The 23227-nt window shown below is 43.9% G+C and overlaps 1 protein-coding gene across 4 annotated transcripts in view; it reads right to left on the bottom strand.

Moving 5' to 3' along the window:
• Positions 1-23227, bottom strand: part of DOCK1 (dedicator of cytokinesis 1) — a 265665-nt gene that overhangs the window by 193979 nt on the left and 48459 nt on the right. For all 4 annotated transcript variants that reach the window (XM_082286424.1, XM_082286425.1, XM_082286426.1 and 1 more), the window contains 5 exons: positions 19179-19276; positions 15664-15753; positions 15223-15323; positions 13071-13205; positions 9548-9656 (listed from right to left, as the gene is read on the bottom strand). In XM_082286424.1, the coding sequence (XP_082142550.1) occupies positions 9548-9656; positions 13071-13205; positions 15223-15323; positions 15664-15753; positions 19179-19276 (533 nt within the window). The remainder of the gene's footprint in view (positions 1-9547; positions 9657-13070; positions 13206-15222; positions 15324-15663; positions 15754-19178; positions 19277-23227) is intronic.

The following is a 23227-nucleotide window of genomic DNA, read 5'->3' as shown; positions in this document are numbered from 1 at the left end:
TATTTAGCATTATTTTCCTTTCCCGTGTGTTTGTTAAATAAATAGTTTTATCTTCTTCCCTTTCCTTCGAGGAAAATTTATTTTTTCCCCCGAACCTGGGGGGGGAGGGGTGGTTGTGCCTTCTCTCAGAGGATATATTTCTAAATTTGGCCAAACCAGAACAAATTTAGTGGCGCCCAACGTGGCTAACCTATGACACATTCACAATCCACTGAAGCTGTCAAGGTGATCATCAAACACTCCCAGATCTGCTTAAAGGTCTCCTGAGCTGGGGACTCTGGGATTATGCAAATGGAGCCATTCCAAGCAGGCTCTAATGACCAGTTAGGAACCACAGTCAGCAACAGGGCTTTATTTGCTGATCATTCACATGCATGGAGCCATAAATGTTTAGTAACATCTTAAAAGAGAGCTTGCATTTTATATCTTGAATTAAAATTTCGCACCGTGCCCCGGCAGGAGCGTAAAAATTAACACTTGAAGGGCTTCCATGAACTACTGTGGGGTGAAACTATTTACAACAGCCATTTACAGCTTGTAGCTGCAACAATTAGCAGCAACTGAGGGTCTACTTTATGGACAAACCAATTAAAGTTTAATTCTGGAGATTTAAAGAAGATTGTGGAAGTATATTTCCCAATTTCCCACCTCAGCTGGCTCGATTATGTCACAAGACGATCAGAGAATGAAGCTCTGCAGCTCCATGATTAAATCTGTATCTGTCTAAACCAAAGGGCTACTAAAATAAATTTTTATTGGTATTAAATCATGTAAAAGAGCAGCTCTCACTGTAGATCTTACTGTGTTAAAGCTGCAGCTGAAGTAGATTTTCTGTGAGCAGTAGCTCCATTGCAATGCTGGTAATTCCCAGGATACTGCAATGCATAAATGAGGAATATGAAATTCAGCAGACAAAAAAAACAGCTCTTGTCTTTTCATACAACATCAGGGAAAAACAAAAAGCATCTGGTTTGGGTTGTTTTGGTTGGTTGTTTTTTTTTTCTTCCATTTAAAGAAATTAAATTAATTTACTCTTCATTTCTGATCAGCGCTGGACAAAGGCTCCAATTCCTCATTTCCACAAGAAGCACACTGCAAACTAAGCCAAAAATCATAATTCCATGGTTATACAGGGATGCCTTAAACACTTGAAAATTCCAGCCAGAATTAAAAAACCACAGTAGTGAGGAACCTTAATGTTCAATCCCACCGTTTTTTGCAGTAATTTCCGTGTGATCACACGAGAAGCACACCCAAAGCTGGGAAGATCAGTCTCACACACACACCCAATAATTACACAGTTTCAAGCTGGGCTGCAATAAAAATTTTACTGCCCAAAGGGACTTCTCTCTTTGTACAGAACGAGTGACAAATTATTCCCACCCTTATCAAGTTACAAAATCAGTCATTTCCAGCACTACAAAGCACACAAATAAAGCAGCAAAGGGGAAGGATGAAAAGGAGTGAAAGCAGCAATGAGGGCGTGTGTGGCAGGAATAATGGATATATTCTCCCTGAGCTGAATGGCCCTGTACACTCACTGCTCTGCTGGCTGTGGGGTGTTATTGGGATTTCATTTTTTTGCCCAGGCTGTGATTCACATGGCTCAGCATGACATCAGCAAGGCCATGGCAGCCTGCAGCCAACTCAGAGCACTCCCAATGTTGTGGCTCATCCTCCACATCCCAACCACACAAATCCACATTAATTTTCCCTTCGTGAACACCGTATCTGTGTGTAAAAGGAATTATTCCACAGAAAGCATGGGAAGAACCACGAGCTGCCACTCCCTCCACACAGGAGCTGCCAAGACAAGCCATGGAACCACTGAGTGCCTCAAGGATACCCTTCCCCAACTGTGGAAAAGGCAATTAACTGGGCCAAGAAATACAAGTCACTAAGTGAAAAGAATCAGGGCCAGAAAAGTCAAAGCTTTGCTTTAAATGGAATAAATTAAGCAGTAATTGATGGCCACAGCTCTCTGCACAGCCAGTGCAGGGGATGGCAATTCCCAGGATTTATCCTTCCACAGACTAATTGGAACTTATTCCCTAAATCATCCCAACCAGCTCTCTGTCTGGAGCAGGACCCTTTGCAACCTTTAAGATAAATTCATTGATGGGCTTCTAACGACTTCACAGCTAATTGTGTTCTCCTAAACTTCTCCACAGCTAGCAGCCAAATCACGTTCCTGTTGAAGGAATAAACTCAGTGTTGGTATCAGAAGATCATTTGAGAGAAAAAAACCCTTCACACGTGGTAAAAAAAGGCAGAATAAGTAAGATCAGGAGCAATGGAATTGTTATTCTCAACAGTGGCCCCTCTGAACATCAACTAACTTAACAGCTAATCGTGTTCTCCTAAACTTCTCCACAGCTAGCAGCCAAATCACATCCATGTGGAAGGAACAAACTCGGTGTTGGTATCAAAAGATCATCTGAGGGAAAAAAACCCCTTTCAATGTGGTAAAAAAAGCCACAATAAATAAGATCAGGTGCCATGGAATTGTTATTCCCAACACTGGCCCCTCTGAACATCAATGAAGAGTCCCCTGCACTGCCCAATCTGCTCTTTTCTCACTGATAGTTCATTTCCAGACAGGTTTAATGAGACAGAAATGGGTAAAGAATGGGATCTGCCAAGAGGAAATTAGCACACTGCCCAGATCTAAAAGTTCAAGAAATTTCTATGACTAAAAGTTTATGTGCATTATTTATCTTGATTCTGAAAGGAATTTTTTCTGCAGTTCTTTTTTCTGGGTGGGAAAGCCTCAAACCGCAAAAAAACTTCACATTGACACTTGAATATTTAACTAAGAGTAAGCTTCATTTATTTATTGGGACAGAAAGAGTCCCAACTGCTAAAACTGCCAGGAGCAGCTGCTTTGCAAGGAAATTTCTGGAGTTTTTAATTTCTTCACAGAAGGAATGAGAGGACAAGTAAAAGCCTTTTCTTTGTGTCACAGGCAAATAAAAGCACATTAAAATAAGACAGGGCAACCTTGCTAAGTACCTTAAAGTATTTCTGCTATCATGTGGGATAACAGAAAAATGGGTTTTACTCATTTGCTTTTGTTTGCTTCTCTTAATTAATACAAAAATGAAATTACCTCTGTGATAATTACAGTAGTCACTGGTGAGTGAAAAGAAAGCAGGACAGCAAAGGAATCTTGCAACAATGGAAAATTATCCCATTCTTGGGTTTATAAATGGAATAGCAAAAAGAAGTCACAAAAGCTTCTTTGCAGTAGCTGTTTAAAAGAAAAACTAACTTAAGGCTGCCATTAGATTGACCAAATGACATTTGCAAAGTATTAAACAAAATGTATTCTGAGCAGAACACCGCAGCTTTTTTCTGGGGTTTAAGTTCAGCTCTTTGTAGTCCATTAAAAGCAAAAAACCCTTAATTTAAAACTGTCATTTTCCAAAGCCATTTGTTTCCATCAGCACACCTGGTCTCCAAATTAAGCACAAAAACTCGGGAGCCAAATACAGGATATTCTTCTGAACCCCTTTGTTTGACAAAGCAATAAATTTGTTTAACCCCACTGCATTTGAACATTATTTTAATGTTAATTTTCATCTTTTGTGTCATTCAACACAAAGCACCTCCCTTGTACCCAAGCATTATCTCGGGTGCTATTCCATTAAACTCATCCAAACCTAATTAAGCCCAGTCAACAGCCAGATAAAAAACATCCAGGAACTCCTAAACTCTATTTCAGGTTTGCCCCAGCCTAGAGCAGTTATTCTCTCCACAAACTAAAAAACTTCTTATCCCAGTTGCAAAGCAGCACCTTCGTACTGGTGCAAAATTCTATTTGCACTGGCACTAAATTCAGTGTTAAACAGCCCAAAGCACAATCACAAATGAGTATCTTCTGCAGGTATTTCCCACATGGATTCTAAGAGACACAAAAACCTCACTCCACAGTTGCATTTTGTTACTCAGCTGGTTTTAAGTGATGGTTTTTAAGTATTCCACTTGCTGGAAAAGCCCTGCAGATTAACACAGTCTTGTTTTCTTCTCAGGCACCTTGTCATGTATTTCCCTGCCTTCACTTAAATACTTTTCTGTGGCTTTAGCAATAAATGCTGAATATTAAAGCACAGAGTGGACACTGAGAAATGCATTAGAAGTGACCAGGATTATTAAGAACCCAAAGGCACAGGAAAATTCACACTAAGAAATGGTCTCATCTTCCACCCCAGCTCTCTGTGGCCACACCCAGGATGATTTTATACACACAAAGTGCTCACACCCCCTTAATTCAGATCATGTAAAGCTCCCAGATTGTCTCTTCCCAGTCATCCTGAACAAAAATCAGAACAGCAAGTATCAGAGGGGCCCTGCTGACAAGAGTCCAGTTCTCTCCTCCACTGCAGGAGGGGCTTCTCTGCTTCCCAAGGGATGCAGGAATACCTGACTGAGGAATAGCTCCATTTTTCTCCAAACTGGAAACATCACTCTCAGGCTCCAGCTGAGCTCATGCTTCAGCAGGAGAAGGTTAAGGAAATAATTATCATGCACCAATTAGCAGAAAACAGGAATAAACCCAGGAAGGCTCAGCACACTTGTAACCATTAAAAATGCATGCACACCCCAAATGCTGCTCACCTTACTGGATCAGGTTTAACTCTTGAAGTCAGACTGATGCTTGGAAAACAAACTGGAATCCCCCCTTCCCAAGCCATTGCTGCAGCCCATTGCCACTCATGGTGCAAGGAGAATTTTTGTCAGTGAGAGAACAACCACAACATCTGCCAGCTCAAATCACTGCTTGGATTTCCCTCTCCAGCCTGGACAACCCCACACCTTAAACAAACAAGTGGAAAAGACAGCCCTGAAATGTCTGTCTCCACTGCAGATAACAGTGACACCAAAAAAACCCTAACCATTTTATTTAGCTAACTAAAAATACCCCAGCTTCTGTGCTGTTTTGAACACTGTAATTTTTACCAGTTCACCTTCCCAAATTCAAACCTACAGGACTGATCACTGCTGCCTTTTAGCAGCCTGGCTTTCAGTCATTCTTGTTAACTCCAATACATCTGGGTAGAGAAAAGGCAAAAGAAACAAGAGATTTAAGTGCCAGTAAAGTGCTATAAGAGGTTTAAGTCCTAGTAAAGCTCTGCTCAAACCATATTCCAAGATCATATGGAATTTTACCTATTTATTGCAAAGATCCATAGCTGCAGCAATACCAGACAAATTAAAAATAACCTTTCAGTAACATTATAAACCCGATAAATTCTCCCCTACCCAAGAATTTGTGACTATCCATAATCCTAAAAGAGGTACAAATTCCAAGCCTCTTTTTGTGCTCTACAACCTTAAATTCTTGTACAAGTCAGAAGAGTTTTCTTTTGAGGAAACTTTTTTTCCCCCCCACATGAACCCAAAGCATTGAAAAATTCAAATTAAAAAAAAAAAAAAAAAGAAGCAATTTAAATGCAAAATACAAAATAACTGAAGACCTACAGTCAACAACAGCTCATCAGCTTCCACAAGGACATAAATATTTGAATAGATAAAGAGGAATTCTTGCTAAGAACACAAGACTGCAGTCATTCATTCCATGTCAGCTTGAAGGCCACTCTCCCAACAGATAGGGGGAAAAATCCAGTACATCCAGCCCAAAAAGTTGGGAACATCTCAGAAAATTTCAAGTGGCAGTTCTGCTCCATGGTGATAAAGATTCTCACTCAAGAAAGATTCTGGTTTCTGCAAGGAGAAATGGAAACCTTGGGATGTAGGAAAGAAGCATCTGCCTCATTTAATGTGAAGCACCTTAATTTTCTGTGCAGGTCTTTGCAACTTCTCTCTCTCCAAACAGAGTTATTTTGTCTAGAATCATTTCGCTTCCTCAAAAGACATAAAAGTCAGTGCAAAAACGCCTAAAACTGCCACAGCAAGATCTGCTGATCTTCCTGCACAGCACAGGACCTGGGGACTTATCTTATTAAAACCACTGGCTTTCTACAGAACTTCAGCAAAGCATCCAACAACACAGGAGTTCCAGACTGGCTTGGGTTGGAAGGGACTCAAAGATCATCTCATTCCACCCTTGCCATGGCAGGGACACCTCCCACTGTCCCAGGCTGCTCCAAGCCCCAAGGTCCAACCTGGCCTTGGGCACTGCCAGGGGCAGCCACAGCTTCTCTGGGAATTCCATCCCAGCTCCTCACCATGCTCCCAGGGAACAATTCCTTCCCAATATCCCATCTAAATCTCCCCACTTCAGCTTAAAGCCATTCCCTGTGTCCTGTCCCTCCATGCCTTGTCCCCAGTCCCTCTCCAGCTCTCCTGGAGCCCCTTTAGGCCCTGCAAGGGGCTCTGAGCTCTCCCTGGAGCCTTCTCCTCTCCAGGTGAGCACCCCCAGCTCTCCCAGCCTGGCTCCATGGGAGGGGTGCCTCGGGGCAGCTCCATGCCTTCAGAATCACCCCATTCTGAGGTACCCCACTCCTGGTGTGCCCAGCCCAGATCCTGGTCCCCAGCACTGCCCACAGGAGATGCCAGCTGCAGTTTTTGTGCTCCCTTCCCCTCCTGGCTCTCCCAGCCTCCCTCAGAGGCTGCACCCAGCCATCCTTTCAGCACATCCCTGGGCCTGAGCTCCATCTGATGCCATGAAGATTTTTTGCCTTTTCTTTTACACCCCTGTTACATCCTTTTTACAACTTCTGTATTCCCAGTGCTTTTTGCCTGCATTCTTGGCCTTGTTTGTCAAGCTGAGAGACTCAACATTTCAGAAGCTTCGTAGCCAGGGATCAGTGTGCCCCAGAGCCCAAGGTCCTCTCCAGAACACATTCTGTAAACCAAGGTAGAACCATCCAGGGGAAGGTTCCTTGGGGAGGGGGGCTCACTCGAGCCTCTCATTGGGGAATCTTCGATAGATCTGCTAATTAGTAACACCTCTAATGTTACACCAGATCTTTTGGGGTGGGCATTGTGGTGTGCATTTAGGTGCATTCGACCTGGATGTGTGCACCTAAGGATCCTTAAAATAAATACCAAGGTAAAATCCCTTTTTCTCTTCTAACCGTGTATAACTCTTGGTTTTTAAGACCAGGAAAAGGCATCACATCCCTCTGCCGCCCTGGCTGCCTCCACAACCCCCTGTAGCAAGAAACTTCAGAAAAGATAAAAAATTCCTTTGCTTCCTTTAAACTCCCCTCCTAACGATGTCAGCAAGTGCCCCCTGTAAAATCCCAGAGCACAGGAAATCCCCGTTTCACCTGCTGGGCAGGTGCAGCATTCCCAATCCTCTGCACCCCTTTAACCCCTTCCTGAGGTTTGGAACCAGCCCCACACCCAGCATGCAAGAAGTGGCTGCTCCAGGGCTCTGTGACAGCCCTGCCACCCCTGCTCACCCCCAACACCCTGCTGCTTCCCCTGCCATGCTCATGGAGCTGATGGCTCTGGGGAGCTGCTACTGGTGACTCTAAGGTGTCCTGCCCCAAGTGCCAGTTCCAAGTGGAGCACCATGCAGGGATTAATTCACTCTTCCTGACAGCAGTGTCCCACATCTGCCCACCCTTCAGCTCCTGTTTCAGCCCCCCAGCTCCGGGAGGTCCATCCAATGCTCCTCTCCACCAGCACAGACTGAGGCATCCACTCAGTCACTGCTGGAGATGCTGAATGAGGCCTCTGATGTCACCCCCATGGTGTCACTACCACCTCCCAGCACTCCTGCAGCTCTGCCAGGCAGGATCCACAGAATCCACACTCACCCTCCCCAAAAAAACCCCATAATTATGCACCCATTCAATAGTTCTCCGTAACAGAGCGCACACTTCTGCCAAGTGCTCACACTGCAGAGCTTCAGATACCTGAACATCATAAAAGCAATTTCACAGGCTGCAAAAAGCCAATAGTAACAATTACGTGTTCTAAGAGCTGAGTAATTAGAGTCCAGAGGAGATGAAAGCAATAAATAATGAATGGAAGGTTGTCAAGGCTCCTGAAAGGCCTCCTCAAGCACACTCAACATCACTGTGGCTCATCCCTCAGTGCTTCATCTGCTGCCTTTCAAACACAGACAGGAGCTGTGCTCTCCCCAAGCCTGCAGAGTTCTGAACCTGAACCAGCACAGCCACCCCTGCAGTGGGATCTCTCCAGCTCTTACCAGGAAGTTTTCCTTCCTGCATCTCAGGTGAACACAGCCAAATCCACTTTTTAGGGTTTGTTTGTCGGGGTTTTTTTCCCCCAAGCTACAAATTGTGAAAGGACAAAAGCTCATGTTCATCTGCCTTCCTGAAGCAGGCCCTGCAAAAGGAGTCTCAGGGAAAGAAATCTCACATTCCACTCCTGTAATGTGCAAACACCCTTCTGTAAAACCCCAGAGAGCACACCCTGAGCCACGGACTCCAACTCCCCATTTCCATTCAGGAGAGATGCTTTGGCAATGAAATGAAAACACAGCTTTCTCAAAACATGTAATATCCCTATTTTGTTACCAGATTATAGTCTCAGCTTCTCTGCCTAAAATATTCCACCTCAGCTGCTTTATCCCCACTATCTGTTTTTGCTGTGTGCTCAGCATGGCATCAGGAGCCCCAGAGCTCAGCTACAAAGGACTAGGGGCTTTCACTCAGGGCTTTTCCAGCTGGACTTCTCCAGGAGCCTCTTCCACTGGCACAGGGATTTCCCACTGTCTATCTCTGCAATCACCAGAGCAGGAGGAATCCAACTGCCCCCAAATTCTACCCCAATTCTCAGCCCCTTGATCATCTCCCAACTGATTCAGCAGGGCTGGGTCAGGGGTTTCATCCAGTGGCAACCACAAGAGGAAGTTCAAGGTGCAGCTTATCAGACACACACTTAGGGCAGTCTCCGTAGTTTTCCATGATGAAAAAGATCCACTGACTTTTGTATCCAGTCTCCTCTGGATACTAAAATCCATCAGTCCTACAATTCAGTGCTTTTGCTCTTTGATATTAGCACCATTTGAGGGCACAGACCCCATTCCCAATTCCATGAGCCAATGTCACCAAAAGCAGATGCTGTTTTTAAAAGGGACACAAGAAAAGGGATAAGGGATGAAAGGTGGAGTTTGCAGTCTCACTCAGCACTGATTTTCCTTTTAAAGTATCTACTTTGCCTTAAGATCCTATACTGAAGTTCCTGAACAGCCTCAGATATAAATAAGTGCATTAAATAGGAGGCTCTGCATTGTCATCAGCATCTTAAATATAATGCCTTAAAAATACCTTAATATTCAGGTTATGGAAGTTAAAGAAGCCAAGTGTCAACCCAAATTAAGTTCTCTTTTTAAAATAAAAGTCAGGGTTTTGAAGTAATTAAGGGTTGGACTTGACGATCTTAGATGTCTTTTCCAAATTAAATTATTCTAGGATTCCACAAACTTACTTGTTCAAAGAAAGTTCTTTATACAGTCACAAACCCTTCAGCAGAAACACCGAGTATGAACCTTGTTTGGGGAAAAATCAGCTTAAAACCAGCTTTTAAGCACAAACACAAGCAAATACTTCACTGACTGCCTTAGTGCAGTTTAGGATGCCAAAGTGCAGATCTGGAAAGCACAAACCTTCACTATGACAGTCTGATCAGAGTTGCTGCTCATCATCTCATTGATGGACTTAAAGAGCTGCAGCAGAGACTCCCTGAAGTCTGCTTCTCCTTTGTTTTCATACAGTCTGAAAAAGAATTAGGTTTCATCAGCACAAACATCAATGGAAATACAGGATTTTTAAATCTGGTGATTTTTTTAACAATCAAATGACAGATGCCTGCTCGTTGTTTTAACACTTTTGCAAGAATTTCTACAAGTTTCTTCACCAAACCAAGAGTTTTCTGTCACAAAAAAACCTCAAGACAAGACAGACTGGCCAGGCTGGACCAGCAGGAACAGAGATTTTTATTGTAAAGGTTTCTCTGTGAAATGCCACATCCAGCACTGCTGTTTCAGTCTCCTGGTGAATCCCTAAGCAGTGACCCAATTCCCTGTGCCCACACAGCCCTGGGACAGCCTCTCCACCCTGCAGATGTCTGGCAGGACCCTTGCCAGGCAGCTCTGTGCTGATGAAGCCAGAAAGCAGCCAGACAACTTGCCAGCAATCATTAAAATCTACCGGTGGCCTAAGGTGAGTGACCTTAAACTCTGGGAAAGAAAGACAGAAAGAAGGAAAGAAAGAACAAAAGAAAAAGCCCATCGACCCTTTTTTTGCTAAAAATATACTTTTTGCTTTCTGTGGGAAAGAAGCACTGAGGTTAAACTGTGCTTCAGCACTAATTCCAGGCTCAGTTTCCCATGGAGTCAGCACAGCTGACACACAGGAATGACTCAGCCCCAGCTCAGCTTCAGGAACAAGGTCCCTGCGCCTTCAGGCAGATGCCTCAGGGCTGAGCTGCCCACTAGGACCCCCTTTCTCTCTCTCTCAGATGCTTTCAGGGGATTAGAACTGCACAGGGCAACACCAATGGCAACAAAAATACAGCAAACGTGAAGAACTTGGGCCACTGGTTCAGTGAGTGTCCCTGGAATTCTCCGAAGGTTTTAAAATGCAGAACCAGCCCTGCTTCAGGTGTAGGATGACACAATCCTCAGGAAAATGAGGAGAGACGACCACTGGTTCCACATCATCCTTGAAAACTTCCCCCTCCTTGGGCAGCACGTGGGACTCACTACCCCAGGGTTATTCAGACTTAACCTGACCAAAATCAAAAGGGATCTGGAATCCAGATTAAATCTAACCAGGGGAGTTATAAACATCCCATGGGGCTTCCAGGCCAGGTTGGACATTGGGGCTTGGAGCAGCATGGGATAGTGGAAGGTGTCCCTGCCCATGGCAGGGGGTAGAGTGGGATGAGTTTAAGGTCCTTTCCCACCCAAGCCATTCCATGACTCCTTCCCCCAGTAAAACCCCACATTTGCTCAGTCAGCTCTGTTTGCCTCCAAGAGTCTCACCCAACAACAACAACTGGGCTCCCAACGCCCTCCCTGGTTCCACTGGCTCTGATCCCCCCAAACACCTTGCACCAAGACCCATTAGAGCAGCTCCCAGCAAGAGTTCAATGCCCTTTTACTTTCCTCCATTTTCTCCTGGAGTTAAACCCAGTAGGAAGGTCTCGAACAAAGTCTGCAGCTCAGAAAGAGAATCTCACGCAGGAATTTTCCATATATAATCATCATATGGTTTCTTCATGTTCCAAGATCACAGAATCCCAGAATGGTTTGTGCTGGAAGGAATTTCAAATCCCACCCAGTGCCACCCCTGCCATGGGCAGGGACACCTCCCACTGTCCCAGGCTGCTCCCAGCCCCAATGTCCAGCCTGGCCTTGGGCACTGCCAGGGATCCAGGGGCAGCCCCAGCTGCTCTGGGCACCCTGTGCCAGGGCCTGCCCACCCTCCCAGGGAACAATTCCTTCCCAGTATCCAATCTAAAGCTATATCATGATGGATCACATATTGCAGTTGGAAAGGGGCTTTTCTTGGGATAAACACGGAGTTCAGGATGTTCCTGCTGCTTTACACTGAAGTTAATGGGTATCACACGTTTTTAATGCTGTGCTCATAAACTTTTGGAAGCCCCAAATATGAAAAAAGCCTATTTAACTTGGACACAGAGGAAATGAATGCTACAGGAAAAAACCCCGAACCACTAAATCGTGTTATTTTGCTGTGCAAAATTCTATTTCCCTTTTAGGCTAAATCTGGGGATTATGCAGGACAAAAAACTTGTCAACTCCCCATTTTCATAATGGATTTCAGTGTCCCCTGAGCAGATCAGAGAGGTGAAACTTACACCAACAAAAAGAGTAACTGAACTTGACAGCCCAATAAATCAAAGTGCTTCAGACAAAAAGCTCTGCCTTTCAAAAAGGAAGTTGCAATAAAAAATAAACAAGTTAGTCACAAATGTGCTCCTACTGTCAGTTAATAACATCTATTTATTTAATATACCTGATAAAGCACAAAAACTCTGCAGCTGTGAGAAAACCAGGTTTACACCAGGTTGGTTCTTCCAGCACTGCCTGCAGGATTTCAAGACTGCAGTAAATACACCACAACCAGTGGGATCAGTACTGAGGAAATCAAATAAAGATATTTCTAAAGGTCACTTGTAATATTTTGCCTTTATCAACCTTTGCTGTAGTGAACAAATAGCTGTGCCACCAGGCTTTAAGTGGATGAACTTCCAGAACCAAACTGCTAACATGCTCCATCCACCCAGCCCACCACCCTAGTCCTGAAGTTAAAAATATGCCATAATTTGGAATAAAAGCTTCAGCTCACTGCTCGTGATTCCTCAGCAGAACAGCAGCAATCACTCAGAGCCCTGCCACCCTCCTGCATTTTAATCACCCCAAATCACACCCCCCAGGCAGGGTTTCAGTCCTGCAGCAGAACCAATCACAGGCTCGTTCAGCATTCAGTAATTTTGCTGATTAATCCCTTGGCATGGAGAGCTGTGTCTTCCCAACACTGAAGGGCTGTGAATTAGGGCTTCCCACAAGGAAACCCCCCAGCCAGTCCTGGAGGGTCAGACTGTCTGTAAATCCAATCTGCAGCCAGAGGAAATCTTTTTTTCTGTTTTCAAGTGATTTGTAGGGCCTGCTACAGGCTCAGTGACATTCAGTATTTTACAAATCTCGCAGCAGGGCTCCTACAGAAATAAATTCCAAGCCCTAAATTAGAGAAAAGGGTGCTGGAGATGGTAACTTAAGAGCTCTACATAAATCCCTTGTAATAAGGTTGTTACCACTGCTAACAAGCAGTAAAAGGACTCAATCTAAGCAAAGCTGAAGATCTCATCAGCTTGGTTTATAACTTTTGCACAAAACACAATATAGCAACAGAAGTTTCCCCAAATAGTGCCAAGCTTTAATTGTTCAGAGACCTAAACTATCATGATTTTACCAATTCACTGCTACTGAAAATACTCATCTCTGCTGAAGAGGGAAAAACCTCATCCTGAAGTAACCTCTCACAGCTTCAAGCATTTCTAAAACAATGCAATATTGAGCAATTTTAACTGAAGCACTATGAAATTTTGGCAGTTTTTGAGCATTATTGGGAACAGGAGGTTTAAGCACTGCCTGTACTCACTGGTTGAACAATATCCTGGAGCGGACAATGAACTTGAAGATGTATTCCAAGGCTTTCATGGCTTTGAAGAGTTGATCAGTGATCCCACACTTCTCAGCATTGTCCACGTATGTTTTTAAAACCTTGGTCAGTTTGCTGTTTAAACACAAAAAAAAAAAACCCACATCCAAGTTACATTCTCACAGAACTTCCATTTTGAAAGGCTCAAAGAAAAATTATGCACCCACAGAGTTACAAAATTAATTATTCAACTCAAACTCATGTTCTTGTTTTGGTTAGTAGCTGTAACTTATTTTTGAGCAAAAAAGAGAAAAATCACAGACCATAACTTTATTTATCATACAGCAAATCTCAATAAGGCTGATTTTCTGCTGGATGTATAGGGATACTCAGATTTAGGCTCTGAGAAAGATGCACCTACTAAAAATAATCAGAAGAATAAAAATAATTAAATGAAATACAAGCGTGTTGTTAGAATTAACACAAAGTATGAATTTCTTCATTCAACAAGGCTTCCCTTTATAAAGCTTTCCTGTGGATTTCGGGCTGGAATTTGTAAAATTTATCTCTCCATGTATGTAATACCAGCTGGAAATTCTCTTATTCCCCATTTTAAAGCCTATCAAACTCGAAAGTGAAGCAATTTTCAAAATAATCCCATTTCAGCTCCCTCCCTTCCAATGAATATAAATCAGGGTTTTAATGCAACCACGAGCAATTCCATTTTAAATCATCCCAGCTCCAGTGCATGATCCAACATCCCCACTCCAAGTAAACAAGCACCACATTATTCTCCACTGACAGAAAACAACACGGAGCTCACAGAGATCCTGCTGCCTGGGGATTTGTTGGAATAGGAGCAAACTGCCTGAGAATTTCAAGTAACCACTTCAATATTGCCAAGGCCACCTCTCTTTACTTCAGAGCAACAGCTGAAGGTTGGGCCTGATGATGTTGGAGCTCTTTTCCAAGCTGGATGTTCTATGAACAGAAGGCAGGGAGAGGGCAGGGATCTGTCATGTCAAGCCAGAACTGAGCTCTTCCCTGCTTCTGTCTCCCTGCACTTGAGGAAGGGAAGGATTCTCTCCATGCCAGCCAGAGAAAGGACCACCCTCAGCTTTTCCTGATAAATCCAGGTGCTGGAGGATGCTCCACCCTCAGCTTTTCCTGATAAATCCAGGTGCTGGAGGATGCTCCATCTTCTGCTCACATCACACGGAGTTGCAACAGCAGTGGCAACTCAGTGATCAAAATATCAACGCTGAGACTGAAGGCTCAAATCTTTGGGAAACAAAGAAGGATCAGGAAAATGTTCTTCCCCCAGAGGGTGCTGGGCACTGCCCAGGCTCCCCAGGGAATGGGCACGGCCCCGAGGCTGCCAGAGCTCCAGGAGCGTTGGGACAGCGCTGCCAGGGATGCCCAGGGTGGGGTTGTTGGGGGGTCTGGGCAGGGCCAGGGGCTGGAATGGATGATCCTGTGGGTCCCTCCCAACTCAGGATATTCCATGATTCTACGATTTTATGATTCTTCACGATTTTAAATCAATATTTTTGCACACTTTCAGGTCCTTTAACAGAGACTCTGCACCAGCAAATGCACCCCAGGTTTCCTGCTTTGGGTTTGCTTCCCCCCAGCACTGCAAAGGTTCCATTAGATATTTTTCCTCCAACACTGACAGTCTAAAGCAGCAGCAAAGATTCCAACTGTCAAAAAACATTTAAGACAACAAAAAAAAAATGGACTTTTGTTTTTTTTGCCCTTCACTGCTTCTTCCCCACAATGACAGTAATGTGGATAATCCAGGGTACAACGTCAATTTAATGCACTGAACAACCTGTAGTTGAAACACCCTAAATGGACATGATATCTTTCCCAGAAAGAGTGAGAAGTCCTTTTGTTTTCCTTACAAAACAACTCCTGAAATTGTCAAATCATCCCTCTTATTACAACACAATCAAGACTTCTCTTTGCACGTGACTGAAAGCGTTACTAATTTATTGCAAGAAAGAAACAAAGATTATCCCCAGTCTTCTTCAAGACCCTCCCAAGCTCATGGGCACATCCTAATTAAGTGCCATAAACAAGTAATTAAATAACATTACCTGGAAAAATTCTCCAAGTCACATTAGGAAAAATCAATTTTCCCACTTACGTGTAGGCCAAGGTAGCACTGAAATGCTTCTTGATGTAAGTCTCCAAGACAGGGTTGAAATGTTGAAATTTTCTGTCAGCAATCAGTCCAATGATAAATACCTGAAAAAAAACAGCATAATTAGTGAGTTACTCTCAAAAAAAATCTTTAATTTTTTGCCCATTCCCCTTTCTTTTCAGAGAAGACACGTTACTGACATTAAAATTTCTGCTTCTGTCCTAAATTCTGCTGCTAATCCATTAAAATAGCTGGATTTCACTGCTTCGTTATTTTCTGGGAGGATGACATGAAATAATCCAACTCCCTCTGGATCTGAACCTTTAAATACAACTTTTAAATTAAATAATAACTATCAGCTCAGATTTTTTTCTATTACAAACTTCACTATCATTTATACCCCATCATTATCTACATTTCAGACCTTCCCCACTGCAGACTCACCAAAGCATCAAACACCAAGGTGTCAAAGGTCTCACTCTCCGAGTTCTCCATCATGATGTTAAAAAGGGCATCCAGTGTATCTTGCAGAAACTACAAAGAAACCACACAGCTCATCATATTTCCAAAGGAATATTAAATTCAGACTCCACACAGGTCTCTATAGATGTACTTGCTAAAGGCATTTTAAAAGTTAGCCAAAAAATGAAAAATCCAATGTTTTTCTTTTCAGCAAATTATTTTTAGTGAAGTTCATTATCTCTACACACGTTATCACTGCAGCAGAAAAAAAGGAAGTCAGAAATCACACTTGGCACACCTGAACAAGGACTTTAATCTACAACAGCGCTCCAACAACAAGAATTTCCAAACTGCAGCTTCACCCCACAGTCACCAGGCCCATGCATTGCTGAAAACTTGGGTGTTTCAGAGCACAAACCACACAAGCAACTGAGTCTCATGCCAAGGAAACCGGGAGCTGAGCCGTGGGAGGCACTCAGAACATCCCTGCTCAGGGCTGCCGCGCCCAGATCCACAACTCCAACGGGATCACACATGCAGGCATGGGAACAGAGCACCCCACTGCTGCCCCAGCCCCAAACCTACACGGGAAGGTCTTCACTCCCCCCTGGCTGGGCACCCCCATCTGTGCAAGACGAGAGGAAAAGCAGATTAGTGCCAGGGGCTTCCAGTCAAGCACAGGGACAAAAGCTTCCTAATTCCTGTAGTTCTTCCCAGAGACAGCCAGGAATCCATGCACTGCCCAGAGATACTCATCGGTTTTGCTGGAATGGGATTGTGTGTCTGAGCAGCTCCTTCCTCCAGCTGGCACAGACAGACAGGGGCTCCTCCAGGGCACAGCCAGGATGGATCACAGCTCAGTTTGGGTTGAGAAAGAAGGGGTTAAATGCAGATGGTTCCAGCACATCTGTCTCAAATCATCACAAAATGGTTTGGAAGGGATCTTAAAGTCCATCCAGTGCCACCCCTGCCATGGCAGGGACACCTCCCACTGTGCCAGGCTGCTCCCAGCCCCAATGTCCAGCCTGGCCTTGGGCACTGCCAGGGATCCAGGGGCAGCCCCAGCTGCTCTGGGGACCCTGTGCCAGGGCCTGCCCACCCTCACAGGGAAGTAAAATGAAACAAAAATAGTTTTTGCACTGTAGATGAGACAAGGTTGGGGAAGAATATCTCAAATAGCAGAAAGGAATTGATCCCAAGATCCCAGCTACAAAAAGAGGGAAAACCAGCCTCACTCCCACCTTCCTCCTTTAAAAATGTTCAGCTGTGCAATGAGTCTCCTGGATCAAGCATGATTCACCTGATCTCCTAAACCTACAGTCAAATGTCAGGAATTAACCCCCATTCACAGCTGAATGTCAAACTTCTTAAACCAAGTGAGCACTGAGTCACAGCTTGTGCTGCTGAGGATGAAAAAACAGAAAAGCCAAAATTCTTGCAGCTGATCTCAGCCCAGTCCTGGGGAAGAGCCAGCTTGTAATTTCACTACAGGGGCAAAAGAAAAACATCACCTTCTCCCAGCCTTACTCATTCCATTAAAGAAGATGTGCAAATAAAGCACATTAAAGGCTGGACTCGATGTTCTAAAGGTTGAACTCTGCGATCTTAGAGGTCTTTTCCAACCTAAATGATTCTGTAATTCTAAATGATTCCGTGGCTGCTGCCAGCTGGCAGGAAGGGAAGCGTAAAGCAGGGTTCTGAGCCTTGACAGGAGAAGTTTCTCTCTTGGTCTGAAGAGAAGTTGCACTCTTGGGTCCCACACGCTGAGTCCTTTGGAAGCCAAAGGATGGCTGGGAGGCTGACCAAGCCTTGATTTCACATTCAGGCACCTTAGCCTGACTTTCACAGGCAGAGTTCAAGTTCTAAATCCGTTCACAAGGACTCGGTGGAGCAGCTGGAAGAGCACGGCAGAGATGCTGCTGTGTAAAGGGGCAGGACATTTCTCAGGTAGCATGAATAATTATAATTCCTGGACTATTCTTTTACCTTCTCATATTCCATAGACTCTGCACAAATGGAGCCAGAGCCTCTGGGGAAGGGAGATAACATTTACAGCTTCCACACACTCTGGGAACAGGCACAGAATGGGGCTCTGGGCTGATTTCTACTCAGCAATAAATGAACACTGGCAGGCCCAGGCCTTTTACTGGGAGTTTTGAGGAATGGCAATGGCTTAACAGAAAATATGAATGCATTTTATCACATCAGTACTTTTTTTTAAAGATATCCAGACTGCACCAGGTATTGTGTTTATAAACATGAAGGACAAAGAAAGCTGGAAGAACAGAAAGAACAGTTACAAATCAGATACTCCAAGAGAGCAGGCTCCACAAAGATGGAACACTGCTGCAACAGATCGAGAACGTGAACAGATGGAGAATGGAATGGCCCTCTAAAAAAAGGATAAAAATGGTGGTGGAAGCAATATTAAACATTCCCTCTTCTGCCCTGTGCATGATCCAGGTGTGCTCAGATCCCTGTGAGCAGGAAGGAAGGGAATCTCATTGAGTCTGAGTGTGTGCAGCTGGAGAACTCACTCCAGTGCTTTTACTCAAACCTCATTTGTGGTGCATCCTGAGGAAATCCCTGATGCCCACCAAGCAGGAATGTGCCACGCACTCTGCGATGCCACATTTGGAGAGGAGGGAGAATTCCAAGTGACAGAGCCATGACAATGCTTGGCACGAGCCCGTACCACTGTCAAGATTCTGCTGTCAAACGATCCAGGACAAAACCACAGCAGGTAGAACCTTCCTGAAACACAAACCTGTGAGATCCCACTTTCCCCACCCTCCGAGGATGGCAGTATCAGCATTCCCAGGTGGTTTTGGTTACTTCAAGCTGAGCCATTCATTATGCTCCTATTAACCACCTAAAAATGCCCTGAAGTAAGGAAACAACTCCCCAGGGCCTTCAGGGTCACCTGTCCCCAGTACATCTTTTGACACTCTTTCACTCTTTTAGATTTGATTTGTTACAACACCTTCAATGAAGTCCCAGCCTCCTCTTTTGCACAGCTAAATAATCACTCAGTGGCCTTGGCAAATGAAAATAACTTGGCTCAGCTAAGTATTTCCAGAAAAAGTGTTGTTTTGTTTTTTTTTTTTTAAAGAAAACAACAGCAGCACACACGAGGATTGCATTCCACATCCACAGATTAAAAATGTATTTAATATCATCATGTAAGAATTCAGAGATGTTCTAATCCTGCAGAGAAAAACACCTTTTCTTCATGGATCTGTATATAAAAATTGACCAAAGTGCTAAAAAAAACCCCTAAATTTTCAGAAATGTGCATTTTATGTGTGTTTTATCAGTTCTCAACATCTGAAATGTTCTAGAGGGCAGGGAGAGGAGCATCAGCACCCTGAAGTTGGAGACTCCTGCTTGCAATTTAATGTGCAAGTGAGTGCAGTGAGCTTGAGGGGGGAGGTGTGGGGAACCAAAACGCAAAGATGCCTCCAAATCTGGGATTTTTAAAGACATTAACTCATTACCTTGACCACTTCACCACCATCAACCTTCATCAGCTGCTTCAAGTTCTGGTGCAACAGGCTTGTGTTGGATCTCCACTTCAGCAGTCCCAAGAGGTCAACTAGGAATTATAAGAAACAATTTTATCAGACAGGGTATTTCCCTCCCCTCACCCTCCATAACCATGTGCAGGACAAAGAGTTTTATTTCCTTAGTTCAGCCTTTTTTTCCCTGGACAACAACGCATTTCTGGTACCTTCTGACGCTGCAGAAACCTCAGACAATCCTTCTACCCTGACAGAACTCTGAAAGGCTCTCAGAAAAGCAGCCAGCTTTTGAAATATCAGCAAGAAAAATCTAGGCCAAGGAAGCCTGCTCCCTTGGTTTTTAATTTGCTGTACACAACAGTTGTGTATTTAGAAAAAGATGCCAGAATGAAATTAGTCAGCCACCAACACAGTCATATCTACAGGGCAGTGACTCTCCCAGCATTAATGTTTCCAGCTCCTTTGCTCTCACTGCATAAACTGAAAAGAAAACAAAGCATAATGCAAGGCAAACAGCTGCAAACAAAATGAGAGTGGGGGGAAGCTGGGTGATGAGTAGTGCCCAGACTGCTCTCAAGGGATGGACCCTGAGGGTACAGAGCGGATCATGAGAATGGTCTCGTCCCCAAATCCGGCACCATGAAGATGGTGTCACTCCAGCATTCCTTGATAAAGAAGGGAATACAGAAGGCCAGCTCTCTCCATTAGTCATTGCAAAGCTTCCTTTAGAGAGAAGTTCCCAGGAGGAACTCTCAGTTCCCCTGCAGAGCAGCAGCTCGCTGGGAAATATCAACCCCAGGGAGTCAAACCCACCCCAGCATTTGCTGAGATGCTGAATTGCACGCAGACCCCAAACCCCACACTCCTCCTGCCTTAGCCAAAGTAGCCTCAGGGAAAAATCCTTCCCCATGAAAAGTCACTTTTCAGCGCAAAACAAACTCGCAGCAACTCCTGCTCAGAAGAAGCCTTCAACAAAAAACTGAACTCGATGATCTTAAAGGTCTTCTCCAACCTAAACGATTTTATGACTAATTTAAAGACTCACTACCCTCAGTTTAGCCCCTGGCCCACTCCTGCACATTACCCACCTCCCAATATAATTCACATTATGTGAATTCTGCCCAAAATAACTCAAAACAGGCAGTTTCTCCCAACAAATATCCCCTCACCTCTCTGCTATTCAGACTTTCAAAGCAACCAACACTATGCTTACCAAGCCATGAATCTGCAGAGTTTATTCTGCAAATTATCTGCAAAGACCCAAAGCAGCTGCTATACTTTTCCCAAAAATGTTTCATTCTAAGTAATAAATGAAATGACTTCTAGTGGAGAGGACTGCAGTACTCCTCAGAAAGATTTCCCTCTGAGCAGCACTCAAATCAAGCCTTCTCATCATCTTCTTGTGAGGAGAAATACAGAGTGGTTTACTACATTAAAGCTTTGAAAGACTTGAATCCAAGTCCTCCATTCCTTTTAATATATCCTATAAGAAGTCTATAGCCTGAACCCAAAGTCTTAAGAAACTCAGCATTAACAAAAAAATGCTTCTGGAAGCAAAGCAGCCTCCATGAGTTATCCAAAGTGCTTCATGGATATATTCATAGCAGCTTTCCACCCCTGAATTTTGCTGCAGTCTGATTTCTAACAAGGCATCAGCTTGACAGAAGAAATGATCTGAACAAAAGCCAGCCCACAGACAAGCTCTGAACAGCATCACGGATTGCCCCAAGAAAACAAACCCACGTGGACTCGCAGCGTGCTGGCAGAGCAAATGCTAAATGAATATACATTTGTGAGCACAAAATGTCAGTGCAGGCCAGCTGAAAGGGAAAAATAACTTACAGGGTACAGAAAAATGGGCACTCACTGGCACTGCAAGCATTAATTAACCCCAGCAAAGTACCAGTCAGGCAGTTAATCCCACTCCTTTCCAGGGCTGCGTGTAAAATAATGCAGCAAAAGGATGTAAAATACTGGTTTAGCCTACAAGAAACAGGAATGCTGGAGTCAGCCTAGGTCAAGTGAAATTCGAGATTAGAAAACATCAGGAGAAAGATAGAATGAGGTTGCCCAGAGAAGCTGTGGCTGCCCCAACCCTGGCAGTGTCCAAGGCCAGGCTGGAGCAGCCTGGGACAGTGGAAGGTGTCCCTGGCCATGGCAGGGGTGGCACTGGATGATCATTAAGGTCCCTTCCAACCCAAACCAGTGTGGGATTCTGTGATTTCCAACTGCAAAGGGTTTAAACAAACACCCAGACTGCAGAGTCCCCAGCAGCAACTTCACTTTATTAATGTGATTTATTATTCTACTGACTGCTTATGAACATTTTCTTTCACAGGGTATTTAACAAGTGGAAGCAAACAGCCCAAGTTCCTGCCTGTCTGCTTCCCCTGACCTGTACCTGTGCAAAAGCTCCCCCATAGACACACCCAAACCTTTCTCAAAGCCCAGCCCCCAAATTAAGTTAGATAATATTTCCCCTAAAAATCTGTTCTTTGAAATTCTCTACTTTCTTGACTTTAACATTTGATTTTCCAGGCTGTATGACTTTTATTTTAATTCAGTGCTTACATCTTCACTTTTTATGCCACTACAGCACTTCAATTTGTCATGTGTGTATGTGTGTCGGGTTTTTTTTAATTATCAACTGTGCTAAGTCAAATTCTTCCCAACTGTTCTCCAAAATCCTGGTCTCTCTGGTTCCTCAAAGTCCTGACTCCACTGAAGGAACAGCCACTATTATCCCGAGATTTGAGTCCTTCAGGCAGGAAAGAAAACAGAGAAATTCTTGAAATAAGCCTTAGAGGTGCCCTGGATGCTTCCAACACAAACCCACAGGGACAGCACCAGCCAGCTCTCTGCCTACTGGAAATGGAACACTTTTCCAGCATTAATGCAAGCCCATTAATGCAATTTCACTTCTGGTCCCATCACCCTGATAATAACAGGACGTCCTGGAAGTCTTGGAAGAAGGACCAAGAGGATTTATTTCCACAGGCACTGAGGGGGGTTTTGCTCCTCCTCTTTGTTTTATGTCACTAGTCTTCTTCAAAATTAACTGCAAAATCCAGCAAAAGGCCAGGGAACGGTCCTGCCCTAATAAATCCTGCTCAAATCACTAAAAACTGGTGAAGTGTTAAAGTAGATACTTCTTACCACCACCCTCTCTCAAATAAAGTCTCACCAGTGGCCAAGTTTGTTATTTTGAAGACTTTTCCATGCTAAGGACATTGATTACTGATCGAAAAGCAACATTAATAACTCAACAGTTCATAGAGGACTGAAGTCAAGGGAGTGCTCAAAGAGCTCGGGCGCAAGAAGGTCTCTGCACCATCAACCACCACGCAGAAAAAGCCAGATGACTTATTCTCATGCTTTCAGAATAATTGAAAATAAGTCTTAAAGCCAGTTCTAAGATAGTTATGGAGGGTAAAGAAAGAACTATGACTGGTAATCAAAAGAAAAATCTGCTTTGGCTCAACGTTTTGGTAAGTGAGGACAATAATGGATTTTTATTTACTTGTTTTTAAGGAAGTTAAAGGAAGATTATTAACCAACCATTTTACAAAACTTAAAATCAGCTTCAGAAATCGCCATCTGAAAAGCACTGCCAATTTTCAGATGCAAACTGATACTTGAGGGAGGAATTTAATGATGTTTTTTTGTTTCGTTTCTTTTCTGCTCAACGACTCATGGTGATCTCGCTTAATAGTGTCACAGTACTTTGAAGAGAGAGAAAAGACTTTGGCAACTCCGAGGAAAAGTTTCACAGACAACACAATTACCAGCAGCATTAAATAAAGATCAGGCCCTCAAAGCAAACACTATGTAAATTAAGCACCAAACAATGCTCAGGTTTAATTTTAATAGCAGTTCTGTGAAAGCCACATCAATATATTGATCACTGGGAAATACTTTTAACTACTAACAAGCACTAGGGAAGGCTGAAGGGAAAAACAGCACACATGTTCCAACAAAAAGCAGTTTAATTCCAGATGCTGGATCTTGCTCTCCGAGCCCCGGCC

Source organism: Coloeus monedula (genome assembly GCF_965178545.1).
Source record: "Coloeus monedula genome assembly, chromosome: 8".
Lineage (NCBI taxonomy): Eukaryota > Metazoa > Chordata > Aves > Passeriformes > Corvidae > Coloeus > Coloeus monedula.
Note: the sequence above shows the minus strand (reverse complement) of the source record. Positions and strands in the feature narration are given on the sequence as shown.